The following is a 19,462-nucleotide window of genomic DNA, read 5'->3' as shown; positions in this document are numbered from 1 at the left end:
CAACCCAGCCAAAGGAGCTCATCTGCAACACACAGCAGGACCGTAAATATATATTTAGTGAGGTGAAGTAAGCAGTGTGAAAGAATAAACGCCTGGCTGTGGGATTGTAGGGTGATGAAATATAGTGGTGGGGACCGGAAAGTCCTGCGTGACTCAAACCCAGGAAACTGGAGTGAAACCCGGGGTTGGACCTGTAGCCTCTTGTACCTCTTCATCTCCTAATGGATGTGCTCTTTCAGGCTTCCTATAGTGGTTAACATTGGAGTGGGCGGTTCAGGTTGGATACAAGGGGACCAAGGATGGCTTTTTGTGGCAATTTTCCACTTCCTTTTAAAAGCTATGTTGAATTCTCAGTTTGTACCTCTAAATAATTCAGGTTTCCTCATTTATTTTGAATTCTCCTCACATTGCTCTTCCCTTTCCTGACCAACGTATCCTTGTGGCACTCAAAATGCATCCTTGTCATCCATATATGTATAAAGGCTCATCCAGATATTTTCTCTTCCATGCTCCAGCTCTAGCATAACTCAGAGGATTCGCAGTGAGATGTGAAGAGAATGCTGAGATGTATGTGTGTGGGGTGGGGTGGGGGGGGTGTTTTTTTTTTTTTTAATATGTGTCTCACTCTGTGTCTGAGCACGGAGGGAGGGAAGAGAAGAGAAAAGCAGCATCTGTGAGGTTTCGTCATCCCCGTTTTTCATTGTCACCTGAAACGATAGGGTACTCGCTGACACAAAGAGGAGGAATAGCAAAGTCCATGTGAGGATTTAATGAGCACCAAAAGACATAAAAACACGCCCCCACCCACACATGCTTACATGAACACCTAGTTTAAGCAACAGCCTACAATGATTACCTCCACAGCAAAATCCTAGCTAGGCAGCAGGCGGTATTGCTCAGTCACTGGGAGAAAAATGAGTCTTTTTAATGTGGTCACAGTTCAGTGGGAGGAAATGCTTGGTGAGAAAACCCATACTCAAATCAAACATGCTCTTTGAGCAGAGGATGGAAAGAGCCACATTGATTTTTGTCATTAGTCTTGTTGCTCTCCTATGCAGTGTCTAAGGATAATTAATTGAATAGCAATTACAGCCAGTGTAGCTTGGTACATTATTAAAGATAATGTAATCAGTGGGGCTGTGGCTGATATGGAGATTTTTAAAGCTTGTCAGCATTAGGGTGTATTGTAAAGGCCTTTTGTTGGTATTGCATGGCTCTCTGCCTGACATGGTGGGGGGAATGAAAACAATTGTAGTGTTGTGCAGTTTAGTTAAGTTACGCATATGCCACATAGAACAAGCAGCTGGATCGAACACATTCATCTAAGTAGCTGAATGTGGTGATTTGTCACACACGCGTGCAAAAACAGAGTATAGAGGATATGTGCACTTGGCTGGAAAAACCATACTCCATTTATGGCTACACCACTTTAAATTCTCTTTAATTATAGATTATAGTGTGACTAGGCTAAGGCTCGAAATGTGCTCACTCTTCTCGGTTTTAAAACACAAATTGTCGGGGTTTCTCTATAAGAACCTTAGAAAATAAAGCACTTTTGTCGTTCTCTTCCGGATTTATGGAGCTAATTTGTCTAGAGGATGGTGGCTACCGGGACAAAGTTCAAGCTGGAGTAGGAGGAGTACCTTGTAATTTTAAGAACAAAAGCAAAGCCTCAGTAATTGAAGGCCTTAAGACTACAAACCAGTAAAAATATAACTTGCCTGGTGAATGTAAAACTTCTTAGAATCTTAGAATTGTTTTGTGAAGTTCAGGCTACTTACATGTCTTCTGTTTAGTCTTTGTAACGCTGTGTTTTGAGGAACAGCGTGTCTCAGATATGTGAATGACCACAGATCCCTGTCAGCATTGAGTCAGTTGCTTAGACATTTCCTGCTGTAACACACACAGCCTTTTTTTGTGTCACACAACATTTTTTTAATCATCTTCTCTGGTTTCAAACAATAGCTAAGGTAGACTCTTCACGGTGCCCACAGGTTTCCCACTAAAGATTTCTATAGTTTCTGTTCATATTAACAGAAACCTGTGAGCTGTTCATTCTTTAGTTTACGGGAAGTCCTTTCATCTTATGCCCACTTGTTACCTAGTCATAAAGTGTCATTGTCAATTTTTAGACATTAGCCATCTCAAAAGTTGTTAGTCGGCCGTAGGCCTTCCAAAAAGTAGTTAGCACGTGTCTGTGGCTTTTTGAAGCGGCCAAGTGATTGAGGAAGCAGCTCCCACTGTGAGGTCTAGATGAGTTTCCCCTCCTCCCCATTGTCGAGGGACCCAGTGTAATGTAGGCCAGCTCAGTACCAGCCAATGGTACAGTACGCTCTTATGTCTTGTACAGCTGCAGGGATGCTAGTAGAACAATGAGCCTTTGCCTATCCACAACAGCTCCTTAGGCTCAGCCCTCAGTTCAAGTTAGACTGTTATCACTCTGTGGGGCTATTCATCACTGTGTGCAAACAGCGGACAGAGGAGAGAGTAGCCTCTGATATGAAGTCTGTAGACTATGCCATAGGCCAAGTGTCGGTGAATCCATGATGGAGGTAACTCCTATTATAGTTTCACTATGTAGTAACGACTCTGCTTTTCCTCGATTTTGCAGCCTTTTGTGTAATACCATTGTTAATGAATATTAATGTTAATCAATTCTCTTTTAAGCTGTGATTCAGCACATATAAACTGAAGCGATAAGGTACTTTCGTAACAGCAATGTTAACAGTAAGCGTTGCAATTCCTCTTACCAGTCCAAAATGGTATTCATATTAGTTGTATACTATTTTTTTTTTTTTAATTTTCATCCCCACTGGGAAGATACATTAAATAAATTCTCATTTATTTTTAATATATTTGATAAGTGAGCTTAATTCAGTGGTAATAAAAAAGTGGGTAATTTAGGAACTAGCTACATTGCATTTATGAACCCAACATGAAGACCACTTCTTCAGATTATACCAAAGAACATTTGTTCTCATCTCAAAAATCTGTGATCAAAGGTGTGGACAAATTATGTAACCACCAAACCCAAAAATGATTTTTAAGATGTGCTGATGATGATGTACAGTGATCCGTTCATTATATTTCTTAGATATTTAAATATATAGAAGGAACACTAAAGAAGGCTGGAAGAGAAAATCTCAAAAAGTGTCACTCTAATCTAAAGATGAAGTATAAAAATGGTATGAAATGTTTAACAATTTTTTCCTGTGAGACAATATTGACCTACTATATGAAACAAGCTCTTTAAATTAGACTAAATTCGGTTTTCGAATATTCATTACACTTATATATGACAAAGACTCTTTGTGCTGGAATTAGGAAAATTAGCCCATGTGAAATAGCTTTATTAAGAACTAATTTGTTGCAAGGAAATGCAACAAAGATAAGAAAGCTTCTGAAAGTAATTGTACTGAAAAACTTTTAATTTTGGTTTGATGTTAATGTGTCGTTGTGCTATATTTTCTTCAAAAGATATTATAGCCTCTGTAAAATCTCTGCAGCCTAGGCAATGAGCACTTGGATGTGTAATCAGAACTGAGAGAGTTACAATTAGTGGGACAGAGTGATCATGCTGGAAGAGGACAGGCAAGTGGGCCGACAAGAAGGAGAGAGGGAGAATGAAAGAGAGGTGAGTGCCTGATAGAGTACTGCAGTAACTAACAACATTGACTCAATGCGTGCAACTATCGCCTTGCATTCAAACATTCATTACTCAACTCTGTTCAGTCAGTCATAATAGCAACTTTATGTTGCTACTTTATGTTGCTATTAGGCAGTTTTTACTGTTGACATCCACATTTCTTGAAACTGTTTACTGGAGGTTAGGCATTTGCTCTGGCATTTATTCATTCCATTACACTCAGAATGCCACTTGATGTTTAGGCCTGTATTTACTTAAATGTCATAAATCTTTGCTTAGGGCTTTCCTCTTATGGTTTCTTTCTTATGTGATATTAGGAAAAACTGCTAATAGGTACTGCACTAAATGGCAAAAAAGGTTGACCTGTAAAGAATCCACTTAAACTGAGAGCAACATCATAAAACCTGATAGGTTAGATAAGAGGCAGTTGGAGCAGATATTGTGAAGTATTCGAATATGATAAAGGACAAAGCCATTCCCACACTGTTCACTCTTCTTATGTACTAGTGAATGAGAAATTAGACTTTATGCAGCTTACATGAAATGGATACTAAGGTCAAATGGGAACATGGACTTAACAACATATCTGTCGTTCTAAGTGTATTGCGGAGTGTTATTAGTACACGTGCAGGACATGAAGAAGTACAAGGTCCCCAGTGCTCTCTCTTCTTTGCATAGCTCCCCCAAAACTCATTAAGTGTGTTTTAAGTAGATTTTCTAAGTGGATTTTTTTCTGTACTGAATGAGCTTGGTGTTTTTGTCCTTGGTACTGGAGTTACAAAACCACAACAGCAGACTAACCAGAACAAAGCTTAACCCACTGTATTCTTTTGGGGTTACTTTTTTTAAATTTGCCTGAGCACTTTTGTAAGAAAGAGTTAGGGCATTGATTTTGTTGGACCACAAAATCTATTTGAGTCAGGGTAAATAATACTGGCTGTGCCAATGTCAGCAGGACCAGCCCTATAAACGTGTATAAATGTCTATCACTGAGTGAGTGACTGACTGACTGACTGACTGACTGATTGAGTGATTGAGTGATGAAGTTACACCATTGGTCAGCCGAATGCTGCGTGTCTGAGGGATGAAGTTACACTATTGGCCAGGTGGCCGAATGTTGTAGTTTCCCCATTGCCCGTTGCTCTTTCAAAATTAATTGGCAAAAATAGTTTCTAGTACATCATTAGGCAGGCATTTAAAGGCAGTGTTGCCAACTGACTGTCTTTGTCGGTAGATTTACCAACCTTTCAGACTACTTCGGTGAGTTTTTTCAAAAAAACAACTAGTGACAAATGTAGCGACTTTTTGACAAACTTTAGCTGCTTTCTGTAGATGAGAGTTGCCACCCCACAAGCGCGAGAGAATTACCCCACAAGTGCAAGGTTGGGAGGGAAAGCCTGACCTTGTGCAGGAACGCCTCTTTATGTTTCTTATTCAATTGACCACACGGTAGCAGCATGTAGCAGATGAGCTTCTAGCTTCTAACTTTTGCTCTGAGTGACCATTTAACAAGTGGATATAGCTGCAATCACAGCACAATCGTTAATTTTAACTTATGTGTATGATGATTTTGCAGACTTTGTCGCGTTTCTAAAATCAGGATTTTAGCAGTGCAGAGCAGCAGCTTGGAAATGGCTTGGAAGTGACTGCAGGTTAACATGTAGTCTTAATGGGCTGCATTTCAGTCACTATTTCATATTTTTCAGTTGTCTGACAACAGAAACAGAAAAATGAGAACAGCTTTATTGGGAATTCAGCTGTATTAGATTACTGTATATGTGAGCACAGAAAGTAGGAGAGAAGCAAACAGATCAAGGACTGAAACTGGCACTGACACTGGGCAGAATGCAAAGATGACACAATGATGTCATGCTAAATAGCGTATTACATCATGTAGAGACATTTAGCGACTCTTCCAGCAGGCTTTAGCTACTTTCCATTGAAAGTAGTTGATTACAGCGGTTCAACAACAGTTTTCAACCATGTCTTCAATTTCGTACATTAACTGTACACGGCCTCACCATATACTAGGTTTTGACCTAGTGTTTTTCTCCTACAAATTATAGCGTAATCTTTACTTTTTGTTTGCTTAGAGATGGTTGTCAGACTAACTTGCCTGACACCAAACATGCCTTTTCTGGAGATAAACACCAAGCTTAACAACCAAAGATGCAAGCATCAGATCACACTTTGCTGTCCAGAGCCGTCCTGAGAGCCAGAACTACTCACTGTGCTCTTTGACAGACTAAAAGGCCATAAACGTAAAAATGTTTAACTCAATGAAAAATGACTGTATCAAAGGAAACTAGATTTGCTGTTGAGTGATTCGCATATTGGTGTAACCTGTATGATGATACATTATATGACTAACCCGAAAGGGGTTTAAAACTCACGGGACTTCAAAAATAAAAACAGTATTTGTACGGGTGGCATGAATTATTGAGTAATGTAGGTTATCCTAAAAAGAGTCTCACTACAACAGGTTTTCTTTCATACCACCACGTCTTACTTAGTATTGATTTGGTTGTGTTATTTTTATAGCTGAAACAATTGTTGATTTAATGATTACTTGAACAACAGCTAACTAATTATTAACATAGACATAGAATTTTAAACTAAACAATTAAAAGAATAATCAAGAAAACAAGCAGCAGAATAATTTATCATGAAAATAATTATTAGATGCAGTCCTAGTTTTTATTGCATTCACCTAACTTCCACCATGCTGTTATTGCCCGCAGGCAAGTTAACTAATATTATGTTTGACATGTTGGGTTACACTGTGGTTGAAGTGATGTGCTTACCCACTCATCTGAAGAAGTGCCCCAGACCAGCTTACTTGCATTAGAGGTGCTGACAAATTTCCAGGCTGAGATGATGCACCATCTCTCCAAGAAAGACAGTTTCTCACCTTATGGTTCGCTGTAAGAGGATGAAACAATAGAAGTTAACTGACGTGATGCATATTGAATGCATTTGTCCTGCAATAAATTTTACATTACAAAAAATGCTGAATTTTTTATACTCATACTAGTTGTTTGTCCACCACATTTACATATATAGAGGAATTATAATTCAGTCCATATCAACATAGAACAACACAGAGTTGAATCAACACCTCTCTGATACAGTGTCAATTACATTTAAAAATTATGTAAAATTACAATTTAAAAACTTTCACAAAGGTTGCATGGCCAGAAGATGACTGTTTTGATGGATTGTACTACATTCTACAGGGCCTTGTAATTTTGTGGTTACCCAGTATGTTTGTTCAAACAACAGCATGCAGATTGTGACAAAGCGGGATACTTACTGAATAGTGAAATGGTGTGACAGGACGCAGTGTCATCAGACCCAAGTCATCATTGGGAGTTTGGCAGTGGCTGAATGCAGTCTTATATTCTCCCTGCTCTCAGTGGAGCACCTTTCCCCCCCTAGTCCCAGTTTGTGCTCATTTCACAATGTGTGCATAATTTAATTTATAGCATAATTTAATGTAAAGTTTCAGGCACACTCAATTTTCTAATGCACCATTTATTTCTGACTGAGCATTTAAATCTCAGCTCAATTGAGCATTTGATGTTTGCTTTATTGATCTCCATCCAGGTTTTGAAGCTGATGCTTTTACATCAAGGATGAATCTACTTTGGTATTGACATACTGAACTTCTTGGCCACTTTTGCTTAACTTGCTAACATCTTTGGCATTGAAAGGCTATGTTTGCAGGGCCTTTAGCTCACTATTTTGGAGATGAGCATTGCGATTATGTAACTGCTCAAAAATGAAGTGGGCCCTGTGGTCCGACCCCTCATATTTTACAGTGAATCTGCCATTAAATCAATGGCCATTGAGTAGTTATTTTCTTATCTTTAGGTACCCAGAGGATGGACTACTTCCTCATTTTACATAGAATCTAATTTTCAGCATTAATTATATGTGTGTAGGTGTCAACATTTCTTTTTGAGAATCATGACTGAGACCAAGACCTTCCTTATGTAGTTAGTTGTATGACTTTTGAGCAACAGTGTTGGCTTAGCCTACATGAAAACTGCTGTTTGTTTATTTGATAGGCCTGTAACCTTGAAACTCTGCATTAGCATGGAGATGGACACAGGTGAATTGGCTAGTTGAAGCCAGCCAACCAATACTGTTGACTGTCTAACCTATAACTCTGAAGTACAAGCCAGAGCACTTCGCAGGGCCTTTGACTCAAAGCTAATTTGGTTTGTAAATTCTTCCTTACTTGCATTTTATGTTTTGTCTGTGCAGCCCTTTGTACATAATTGCTTTTTCTGGTCTTACATTGTTTCCTAATGTTATATTAGTTGTTTGCAGTATTGTTTATCTGGAATGCTGCTATTACATTGTAAATGGCAAGTACAAAGAGGAAGAATTACTTCCAGAAACACTGCATTCAAATGAATGAACAATGGTAGTCCATTGGGGTGTTCTTGGCTTACTGCTCCTCCTGGGGGCTAGTTGTTGTTTGAAATAGAAAAACCTGGATGTGTTTGTGTCCTTGAATCCTGTTTTGCTTCCTTTCTCTCACACTCTGTCATCCTCCCACTCTCTTTCTCTCTCTATCTTCATCCTCTGGCAGCCAGGTCCGTCCGGTTGTGCTGAAGGAGTGTCAGTGTGTGCCGAGCGGGTAGGGGATGGTATATTTGACAGCCATCCTGAGGTGTGAGCATGGCTGCTCATGCATAAAGGAGCATTATGTAAGCCTTTTGGCTCCCTTGTCTAGTCTGGACCGGAAAGATGATGGTAAATATTTCAGAAATTTAAGCAAGGAATTTGGCCTTTATTTTGTGTTATTTGACCATTAACTAGAAGCAAACTATTGCATGAACTGGAGTTACGTAGTCTGTGTTTTTGTCCCCACATGCATAAATTAGGATTCCAAGTGTTTGAGGCTATTCTTTGATCCAAGCTCTTGTCAGCAACAGACTTTGCGCAGTCTGATGTCCAGGTGGCTGTAATGCACACGTTCCCTGGTGCTTGTCCAGGATCAGATGTTTATGGTAATCTGCCCCCTCAACCATCATGTTGCTGGCCTTTATATTAGATAAAGCAGATCTCCTGTCTGCATAAGCTTAATGAGTTACAGACAAAGTAATAACCTCACAACTTGTACTTGAGTTGAAAACACAACTATATTTAAGAACTGGTGGGTAGGGTCCTCACTTAGATAATGTTTTTGACTGTCAGATGAGAAAAGAATGAGTAGTTTAATGGTAATTTGGGTAACTTTTCACGCTTAAATTAATCTCATAAACCTCAAAAAACAGAACAATAAACATTTGGACAGTGGACCAAACTAATGTATATACTGATGTAGCACAATGTATGATGGAACAAATGCGGTGTGCTTGTGCCCAGTGTCCACCGAAAGTAGTTTGGATGCCTTCGGTGCAGTGTGCATGAGCTTGCTGATGGAAAAAAAATTTCAGGTTACACTGGTTTAAAATACCTCACAGTGACTGGGATGTTTCACAGAAAGCCACGTCCCATTTTCTGAGCGTAATTTAACCTTGACGCTTGAACAAGGGGGTTAAACTGGAATAAGAGTAACCATCACAGGATAGCACATTACTAGATGCAGTTTGTTTTGGGGAAGACAAGTTTGTCAAAAAAATATAAAATTTTCATGTGTGTTCTCTCTCTACCACTCTACAAATGAGTATTCACCAATTTTCTCTTTGGTTGAAAGTTGAGATAGCTAAAAGTGAAAATAAGAAAAGAGAGAGCGGGTGAGCAAAAAGCCTAAACAAAAAATCTGATTAAATTTGGTCTTTTTAAAGACACAGTTAACACCAGATGGTAGATCTCTCGTCAGCTTGTCAACAGCTTATCACTGTAATATCTTAAGAATATTTATCGATCGATCAGTTAGTTTACCCTTGAACGAGGTTGGAATAGTCTTTATCCATGTTGAGCTGAGGAACATGCTTGAGGATAAAAAAGAAGAGGGGCAGGAAGCAAATATGGAGGTAGTACCTCTGGCTGATCCAGAATACTTGCTTTGTTGCTATCGTGATCCTCCACCCTTGTGGTTGTCCACCCCAAGCCTTGGGATTCCTTGTGTGTGGGATGTCAGGAAAGAAATTTAAGTCACTGAGAGAACAGCGTTTTCTCAGGCCAAGTTTTCTAGGCTACACTTCGCCTTCTCAAGACAAGACACTACTCTTTAGTGACACTGAATCATCATGGTACTGTTGCACTAATCTAATATACTAGGTCAGTATTGGCATTGATACTGACGTTATAAAACCGACTGTGTAACAGCCAGATAGCACCAATCAACATTAAATCCCATTTCTTAGCCACTGTTATTGTAAAGCTGCTTAACCTTTTTGTAGAAAAATATAATTAAACATTTCACAAGCCTAAAAAGAATGTTAATCTATGAATGTCTCCATTTATAGTTGAGCAGTGATGTGTAGTTACAGTCTCAGGTTACTTCACACACAGAAGAATGAACCCAGTCAGTTCCACACAGTGCGGGAAACTTTTTAAATTTAAAAAGAAAACAATAAATCTCTTAGACTTGTTCTCTGGCTCTCCTCAGTTCCTTTTTTGGGTTGTCACATTGGTCGTCTCATATTGTTTTTGAGATTAACCTAAGGAGAGCTCCTATAAAGTTATGACAAAGAACTAGCTTCCATTTGTGATTCACCCTATCTACCTTTTATGGAAGAGGAATGCTCGGGCCACCTCATATTGAGTGGAGTCCAGTGTGCCTATTGTTGAAGTCTCTTGTGTGTTTGCCCGCATGTGTGTACATATCACCCTGCCATCTGCATCACGACAAGGTAGCTCAACCCGTAAATCTGTTTTCTCCTGGCTGCCCACATTTATTTCTAGTTTATAATTGACGAGTGACCACCTGGGAGAGAAGAAATGAAGTTATAGTCCCCGCACAATCACCATTTTGGCCTATTGACCCTTGTCATACTTTTCTTTGTCCCCTCTCTGAATTATTGGCTTGTGCTCAACAGTTTTTCATTAGAATGCTTTTCAAGTCTTTTTAATTTTCTGCACCATAGTAGAAAATCTAATCTTTTAATTCTTGACCTCCGACTGGAATTTAGGCTTTGTAAGACTGGAATTTTTTTTATGGTCACAAAAAACCCTCTGTGATGACTGAGTATTTGCTGCATCTGAAATAACAATGCACGATAAAACATAACATAAAACATCTTTTGTTTTCATTGATTGATTCTACATCCCCCATGATTCCGATGGTGGTTCAGATTTTGGCTTACCTTCAGGTAATTCTCTCTTCTTGTATGATGCATATCTTATTTTCTTTAGATTTGACTGGGTGGGTTCAGTGTCTAATCTCTGTGTAAGTGGAAAGGATATACACAGAAATACTAATATTTCTTCTCTTTACTTTCACTCTTAATCTTTATCTCTTACCATCTCAACACCCCTCTACTGCTTCCTCCTCTAGCTTGGCGGTGATGAGAGAAGAGCTGACAGTAGGACTATCTATGTTGGTCATCGGTCTGGCTCCACCAGTGAGGCTATCATCCCACCGAAGTTCTGTGATAACAGGATTGTGTCCTCCAAGGTAAGAAGCGCACTCACATGCACACGCCAGGGCTCAGGTCTGGCCATATACCAAGATGAAATTCTTATATGTCTGTTTGTTTCTAAGCTCCTCTGCGTATTGAGTTTCAGTTGCATTAAGGCATTTTTCTTCCCTTGTGTAACACTTGTGCCAAATGCACCTTTGAACAGTCTTGAGCATTCCTGGGTCTTCCTTTCTGTATTCCTCCTCCCACTGCCACACGGCATGCTTGTATTCGCTCTCCCAATGGGAAGCGATTATTTATCTGTCAGGGGACAACTGACTGCGGCAGTGAAATACATGGGTGCTATTAATGTACTGGCCGGGTGGGCAATCAGGTCTTTTCCCCCTGGGATCTGATAGGCCGTAACTCCCTCCCATGCCTAAATCTCACCCCTCGGCCCTGTGTCAGCAGCTCCCTCGGGCAGGTGCTGGCTGGCTGGCTGGCTTCTGGATGTCAAGGGTGAAAGTGATGAGGAGAAAGAAGCGGTGTGAGAGTAAGATGGCAGTAGGATTTATATTGGTGCAGAGGGTCCCAGTGAGGATGGGCTAATCAATTGGCTCCTGCCTGTATGTTAGGGTAAACAGTCTTTAATTACCTCGACTGTAGTATTTATGCTCCTCCATGCCTCTGCTCTCCATCATCCTGTTGCTTTTGCACTCTGCAATGACCAATCTCCGCCTCTCCTCTCTTGCTCTTGATGTTACTGCACCACCACACTCAGTTGCCCTCATTGCTGCTTTTTTCTCATTACTTTTCCTCTCTTTTCTCTCCGGCAAAATGACATGGGCCATTCTGCTGCCTCTGCATTTCAAAGCTCTCCCATTGCAGACATTCCCCTTCATAAACAGTGCCTTATTGCTGTATCTGTGTGAATCTGCGTGTGTGCATACAGTTTGTATGCATTTGTTTTTTTCAACCAGGTACTCTGTTTTGTGGCACAAAGTTACTAGCAGGGCATTGTTGAGCCTTCTCCCCGGGATTTAAGCAGATAAAAGTGTTGCTTCAGCCCTGAAAATATCAGCAGTCACAGCAACCTAAAGAAGATCAAAACACACAGAAAACACCATCCTGATAAGTTAATTGGCTCTGCATTCAAGGGTAGCCGAATTAAGGAGATAAATCACTAATCTGAATCAATAGAATACCTGTGGTCCCCCAAGGGCCGTCTCCCTAGGCAGTACAAAGAACAGAGACTCCCTGCCTTTTCTCTTGCCATTACCTAGCTCAGACAGAATACACATAGGCAAGAGTCTGTGAATATTGAATGCCTCTAATCTCTCTCCCCTTGCCATGCCTTTCTTTAACCTCCCTAAGTTCATCTGAAGAACATGAGGTCTGAATGTAGAAATTTTGCAGGAAAATTATACATCAAAGCGCAACAAACAGCAGTCAAAGTCTAATACCTGTTTCTGTGACTTACATGTACATTTTTCTCCCCGGCCCCCCACAGTATACCGTTTGGAACTTTCTACCAAAGAACCTGTTTGAACAGTTTAGAAGAATTGCCAATTTCTACTTCCTTATCATCTTCCTGGTGCAGGTAAGAACTGTGTGTGCGTGTGGGTCTATGTGTGGGTGTATATGTGTGTGTGTGTGTGTGTGTGTGTGTGTGTGTGTGTGTGTGTGTGTGTGTGTGTGTGTGTGTGTAGTTTTCTTAAGAACAGGATATAGTGCTTTACTGAAGTCCCGTTGATTGTTTAACATTTTGCAAGTCTGCTGTCTTATGTGGCAATATAAGAAAAATGTGTTGAAGCAGGAAATGATGCCAAGGTATGCATACGGTACGGTATAGGTGAATCAACTGAAAAAACTTATAAAAGGTATCTATATATAAAAAAAAGACAAATACATATTTACACATATATATTCATGTATTCATAACTTGTGCCCCTGAAAGAGTAACAAAGCAAAGGGCAGAAGGAGGCCATTTTCATAAGCTAATTTGGAGACTGAGTTTTGTAAAAACACATTTCAGTTGCCCTGAGAGAGTCCAGCTGTACTCTGACAAAAGATGTAATCAATTTGTTTCAAGATTAGGTTCTAGCATACATGAATCCAATCTAGCTTGTGTCCAGACTTGTACATTTGAATTTAATAAGTACATTGTTACAAATTTCTATTTTTATATGTAGGTGTCCATTTTTAATTTGTAAGCGAGTTGTTGGAAATTCACATCTTCCAACCTTGTTAGATCATGTGTAAGACAATTAATGTGTATTTTTTATGGGCTATTTGCACCTGGGCTAAGAGTGTAGATTTTATTTTTATTTTAGATGCCTATAAGGATTTTTTCAAGAATTACGTTTGCAAGGTTGACAGGATAAATTTGCATTTGAGGTTATTATTTTAATGTTCACTCACCCAAAAATAACTATATAACTATGTAATTTTTGGCAATTGCAAAAGAATGTGTGCAAAATAAAATAGGGTTTTATTTGTATATCATCTTTAATATAATGCTTCTGTTATTTTCTGAAAAGACTACCCTAGCAGATTTTTGTGGGTCTTTAATGGTGATCTTAAAATTCTCTTTGTGTATCTGTCATTGTCAGATTGTGTTGTGTATGCTGCCCTATCCCCATAAGTGGAAACTGTTAGCTTGCGCTGACTAAAATGCATTGACTGGCATCCTTATTCCCCTGCTCTGTGCTCTTAAGTGACCTCTCCTCTCCTCTCCTCTCCTCTCCCATCTCGGTTCCTGCAGTTGATGATTGGAGCAGAGAACAAAAAAGAAAAGATTTGTTGCGTGCATCTGCTATTGCGCTTCCATCATCCCTTTCTTTCTCTGTCCCTTTTTCTGATCCATGGAGGTGGAAACTAGCCTCTGTCTTTTTAGCAGTAACCTAAACTATGGGAACAAACAGCCCTCTAGTGTAAACAGGTGCTGGTGTCGGGCCTGTTCAGGAGGGATTTGCTTTCTCTAGTCGCATACTGACTGAATGAGCTCACAGAGTGACTGCTCCCAGAAGTGCAGCAATGTACTAAATTGAGAAATGCTGTGTTCAGCTGCCACAAAGTAATTCCATCATTCTCAAGTCAATAGCAGATCAAATACAGTGTTTCTTTTTCCCTTGGCCCTCGTTTCACCTGTATTTAAAGTTGACACTCCAGGCTTTATTTTCCATTTTGTCTGGATTAATTCTATATTATCCTAAAATAATGGATTTAAGTGCTGGATGTTGAACAGTTGTGTGCTAATGCAGTACACTTCCGTGGGAGTGAACCACCAAGTGTCTTTTCATCACTCACACTAACTGCCTATTGCTGCCTGTACGCCCAAGGATTATTAGTGTGGGATGTGTGCAGTGTAGAATGATGGTTTGTGTATGAAAACACTGTATGTGCTGTATGTGTATGCGCTTTTGCATGTGATGTATGACTCAGTGGGTGTCCTGGGTTTGCTGATGGTGTTTACCCAAGCTGCAGCGTGGTTGGCATGTCTCCACTAATCCAGTCTCTCTTGAGGGGCTCCTTATCCTACCCACTCAGTTTCTCCCGTGCAGACTGCTATTATATCAGAGAGAGAAGATGAGAGAGAAACAGGTACACAGACTCTGTGTGCATTCGTCGCATCTCACATACAGAAATAAACCTCCTCACTTCCCCTGAGAGGCTTCATGCAAATACTCTACCAACATGACAAATGTCATGCATCCTTGCACTCTGTCCTACCCTCCTTTGGTCTCCCTCTTTGTCATTCGATCTCGTTCTTTCTGTCTTTCTTTCTCCCCTTCTCTCTCACATTCCCTCCATCTCTCTGCAGCGCTGCACTGCTGACGTCAGCATCCAGGAAGCCGTCTGTATTTCTGCTTGCCACAAATAGAGACAGGCTGATAAAAAAGCTCCACTGTCCTAAAAATAGCCCTGCATGCCTTTGCTTGAATTTGATAGAATGGGAATAGAGCGTTGTGAGAGAGTAAGAGAAACAGTGATGAGAGAGCAAGATAAAAAAAAAGGAGAGAGGGAAAGGACTAGTGAAGGGTTAGGTAGAGGCAGGGGCCCACAGCGCTGCTCTGGGATTCTGGTGACCTGCTGTCTGTCGTTTACTCTGACACACTTCCCGGCTCAGATGAAGGGCCTTGTGCTGCTCCACTCTGCTGCTCTGATATCACACCAGAACATCAGTAGCAGCACATAGTTCACTCCTACTGCTGAGATTTTTTATTTTTTTTTTTGGCTTTCATTTGGTGCAGAGGAGGAAAGGTATTTGGTTTGGTGGTGATTGTTGTGAATCAGTACAGATAAACTGGGAAAGACGAGCTATGGGAGAATTGTGTGTTGTTTAGCAGAAGTAGGGTAGCTGAAGGTTTTTCTGTAGGTCTTAGTTTTCTTAGTAGTTTGCTGTTGCAGTATTCCAACAATGATACTATTGACACATTAAATGGCAGTTATAACCCTCACCCTTTTCCCAAAATGATGGCTATCCTTGATACAATTATGTGTGTGTGCATCAAGTCTATTGTTATTTCACAATGTATTGTCGTGTGAGATGAAAGAAAGTGTTTTTTTAGAATTACTGTAGATGAAAAGATACCAAAAAAAGACACCACCATAAATGGTCTCTTTTTATAGTCCAGTATTGTACAGTTCCCATCAAAATTCTCATAGAAGAACCAAAGATATATCAAAATCAAACAACATTTAGGCTGAAAGTTGGCATTGTGAAGCATTCTCTCTGTGCTGTGGTCACCCTTTGTCAAGTTTGGCCATCTGGCGGCTGCATCAGAGGGACATGCTGCCCACAGTCCTTCCCGTGGGTACTATTTTTCTTTCTGTGATTAGACAAATTTCATTTCACTTATACATCTCACAATCTCGCACATGGGAATTGTGAACTATCAACTTATTATCGGCAAAAATAAAGGGCTCCATCACCTTCCTGCAACATTCACCACATCTGTTCTTAGGAGAGTATTCTGCTTTGAAGATCTGGTCATGCCCAACAGTGAAGAGCTCCTGTGACCAGGGTAAACTGAACTTTTCTCAAGAGGCATTCAATGATCCACTAGCTACACCCCCTATAGAAGTGTGCCAGGTGTAATGAGTGTTTAACACACAGCCCCATATACCATCCTCATATACACACACTGCTCTTTCAATGCGTTGAGTACTGTCACCGCTGGATCTTCTATTACTTTCACTTCTGTGTCATGGAATCTTTAACTACTACAAGTAGTAATGCAGACTGTCCTCAGAATCTGCACTCTTCCAAATAGTCGATGTGCACTAGTCCATCTCTGCCTTGTAATTGATTTATCCTCCAGTTAATTTTAATCACAGTAAACCTTGGGTAGGCTAGCAGCTTACTTCCCTTGTACCTTCTGTGTGTGTGTGTGTGTGTGTGTGTGTGTGTGTGTGTGTGTGTGTGTGTGTGTGTGTGTGTGTGTGTGTGTGTGTTTGCGTGTGTGTGTGTTTGCGTGTGTGTTTGCGTGTGCGTTTGCGTTTGCGTGTGTCTGTGTGTGTGTGTGTGTGTGTGTGTGTGTGTGTTTGCGTGTGTGTGTGTGTGTGTGTGTGTGTGTGTGGTTGCGTGTGTGTGTGTGTGTGTGTTTGCGTGTGTGTGTGTGTGCATCAAGTCTATTGTTATTTCACAATGTATTGTCGTGTGAGATGAAAGAAAGTGTTTTTTAGAATTACTGTAGATGAAAAGATACCAAAAAAGACACCACCATAAATGGTCTCTTTTATAGTCCAGTATTGTACAGTTCCCATCAAAATTCTCATAGAAGAACCAAAGATATATCAAAATCAAACAACATTTAGGCTGAAAGTTGGCATTGTGAAGCATTCTCTCTGTGCTGTGGTCACCCTTTGTCAAGTTTGGCCATCTGGCTGCTGTATCAGAGGGACATGCTGCCCACAGTCCTTCCCGTGGGTACTATTTTTCTTTCTGTGATTAGACAAATTTCAGTTCACTTATACATCTCACAATCTCGCACATGGGAATTGTGAACTATCAACTTATTATCGGCAAAAATAAAGGGCTCCATCACCTTCCTGCAACATTCACCACATCTGTTCTTAGGAGAGTATTCTGCTTTGAAGATCTGGTCATGCCCAACAGTGAAGAGCTCCTGTGACCAGGGTAAACTGAACTTTTCTCAAGAGGCATTCAATGATCCACTAGCTACACCCCCTATAGAAGTGTGCCAGGTGTAATGAGTGTTTAACACACAGCCCCATATACCATCCTCATATACACACACTGCTCTTTCAATGCGTTGAGTACTGTCACTGCTGGATCTTCTATTACTTTCACTTCTGTGTCATGGAATCTTTAACTACTACAAGTAGTAATACAGACTGTCCTCAGAATCTGCACTCTTCCAAATAGTCGATGTGCACTAGTCCATCTCTGCCTTGTAATTGATTTATCCTCCAGTTAATTTTAATCACAGTAAACCATGGTTGGCTAGCAGCTTACTTCCCTTGTACCTTCTGTGTGTGTGTGTGTGTGTGTTTGTGTGTGTGTGTGCGTGTGTGTGTGTGTGTGTGTGTGTGTGTGTGTTTGCGTGTGTGCGCGAGAGAGAGTGAGAGTAGGTGTTTTTATGTACACAGAAAGTGGCTGTGTGTACATGTTTGTCTGCAATTACTGAGGGAGCAGTGGGTCTATTTCATTCTCAGTCCGAGCACAGGTGACAAAAACACCGGAGAATGCTTCAAAACACACCTTCTGCTCTTACTTGAGCTGATGTCTATCTGGCAGCTTGTGGTGCTCCCGGTCAGAATACCAACGAGCCTGGATGTGTTTTGTCTGTGAGAGATGTATTACACACTCTGGCTCAGGGGCAGACCAGCCTGCATTCTACAGGATCAGAAATGCCAGATTAAATACATCTTATTATGGTTTTAAGAAATACACAAACACACAGGGCCATTTGTGTGCTGGGGTTTTAGCTGGGAACCTTGGTCAGGTGCTGCTCCTAAACTGTTTGGGATTACCTGATCACTGGTCCCACAATCCATTCTTATTACACACATACATAAAAAAATGCAACACATACACCCGTATTCTGTACTTCTAGATTCCTTCACGCACAGTTCACGCAGGTAAGGTGAGGCCAACAAATCTTTGTGTTGGCCCTCTCCCATGCCTTGGCAGATAAACAGAAGTGTTGGCATGCCTGCAGGTTAGATACTCTGTCCCTGGCCCAGTTGATTTAAAGTTCTGTCCAGAAGCGCCCCCCATCCTTTCGAAATGTAATCCTGTGATTCCCACTGATGAAAAAATTTGGGGAATAGTAGAAATGCCTCACAGAAACAGACTACACCCTGCATTTAGAGGGCTGCCCCATCTTCTAAACCATTACCACACATTCCTCCCTGTAACCACAGAAGCACATGTCCTGCAGTAAGACTTTGTCATGACATATTTCTATGAACTTTTTTTTTTTTTCCTCAATAGGTGATAGTGGACACTCCCACCAGCCCAGTCACCAGTGGCCTACCCTTATTTTTTGTGATCACAGTAACGGCTATCAAGCAGGTAAGACAGCGCCTAATGAGGCTGATGAGTGTTGATAATAGAAATTGTATTGTTATTTCTGTTGCCCTGTCCTCATTTCCTCATATTGTCTCTCATTGAATTATATCCTTCCGCCCTCTCAATATAACATAATAGGTCCCCCTGACTTCATAACTCCCTTGCTGTGATTTTTGTATAAAGTACGTGACTAATGCTTTCTTGGGTTTTGTATTAATGTGCTCTGCTGGTGAATTCTGATTGAGGAGAAGACAAAATGGGCTCCCTGGGAGTGTGAGCAAATGCAGAGAGAGTGAGAGAGAGCAAGTCTATTACAGAGATACAAATTATCAAGGGGAGTGTCTGTTTCTTTGACTCTGGTGCTGCCATGTCCCAGCTTTAGATGTATTGTTTTAGGGTTGGCTTTTAAGTTAGGCCATTGCTGGGGCTTTGAAATGTACAATAGCGGGTGGACTTCCTTCTGAAAATATATGAGGCGCACTGATAGTGCCGGACCGCCTTCAGCCAGGCTTTGAAGTGGGACATCCAAGGCGGTCTGCCTGACCCTATTATTCAGGCTGAAGTGAACTGTATAGTTCAACTGACCATCCGTGGAATGCCTCCCTTCTTCTCTCCCCCCTTTCATCCACCTGGCATCATTTCTCTGCATCACTCAAACAGACTTTCTCTCTCCTCCTGTCACCTTTCCCAGTAATCCCGCTTTCTGGCTCGAGCCCCAACTTGGCACACACTCTGGTTTCCCTCTCTGCCCTCTGC

General features: G+C 40.8%; 1 protein-coding gene across 4 annotated transcripts in view; it reads left to right on the top strand.

Moving 5' to 3' along the window:
• The window catches only part of atp11c (ATPase phospholipid transporting 11C), a 44,289-nt gene that overhangs the window by 4,508 nt on the left and 20,319 nt on the right, over positions 1-19,462 (top strand). For all 4 annotated transcript variants that reach the window (XM_040119707.1, XM_040119710.1, XM_040119711.1 and 1 more), the window contains 3 exons: positions 11,103-11,222; positions 12,677-12,766; positions 18,629-18,709. In XM_040119707.1, the coding sequence (XP_039975641.1) occupies positions 11,103-11,222; positions 12,677-12,766; positions 18,629-18,709 (291 nt within the window). The remainder of the gene's footprint in view (positions 1-11,102; positions 11,223-12,676; positions 12,767-18,628; positions 18,710-19,462) is intronic.

Source organism: Xiphias gladius, chromosome 23 (assembly GCF_016859285.1).
Source record: "Xiphias gladius isolate SHS-SW01 ecotype Sanya breed wild chromosome 23, ASM1685928v1, whole genome shotgun sequence".
Classification (NCBI taxonomy): Eukaryota; Metazoa; Chordata; class Actinopteri; order Istiophoriformes; family Xiphiidae; genus Xiphias; species Xiphias gladius.
Note: the sequence above shows the minus strand (reverse complement) of the source record. Positions and strands in the feature narration are given on the sequence as shown.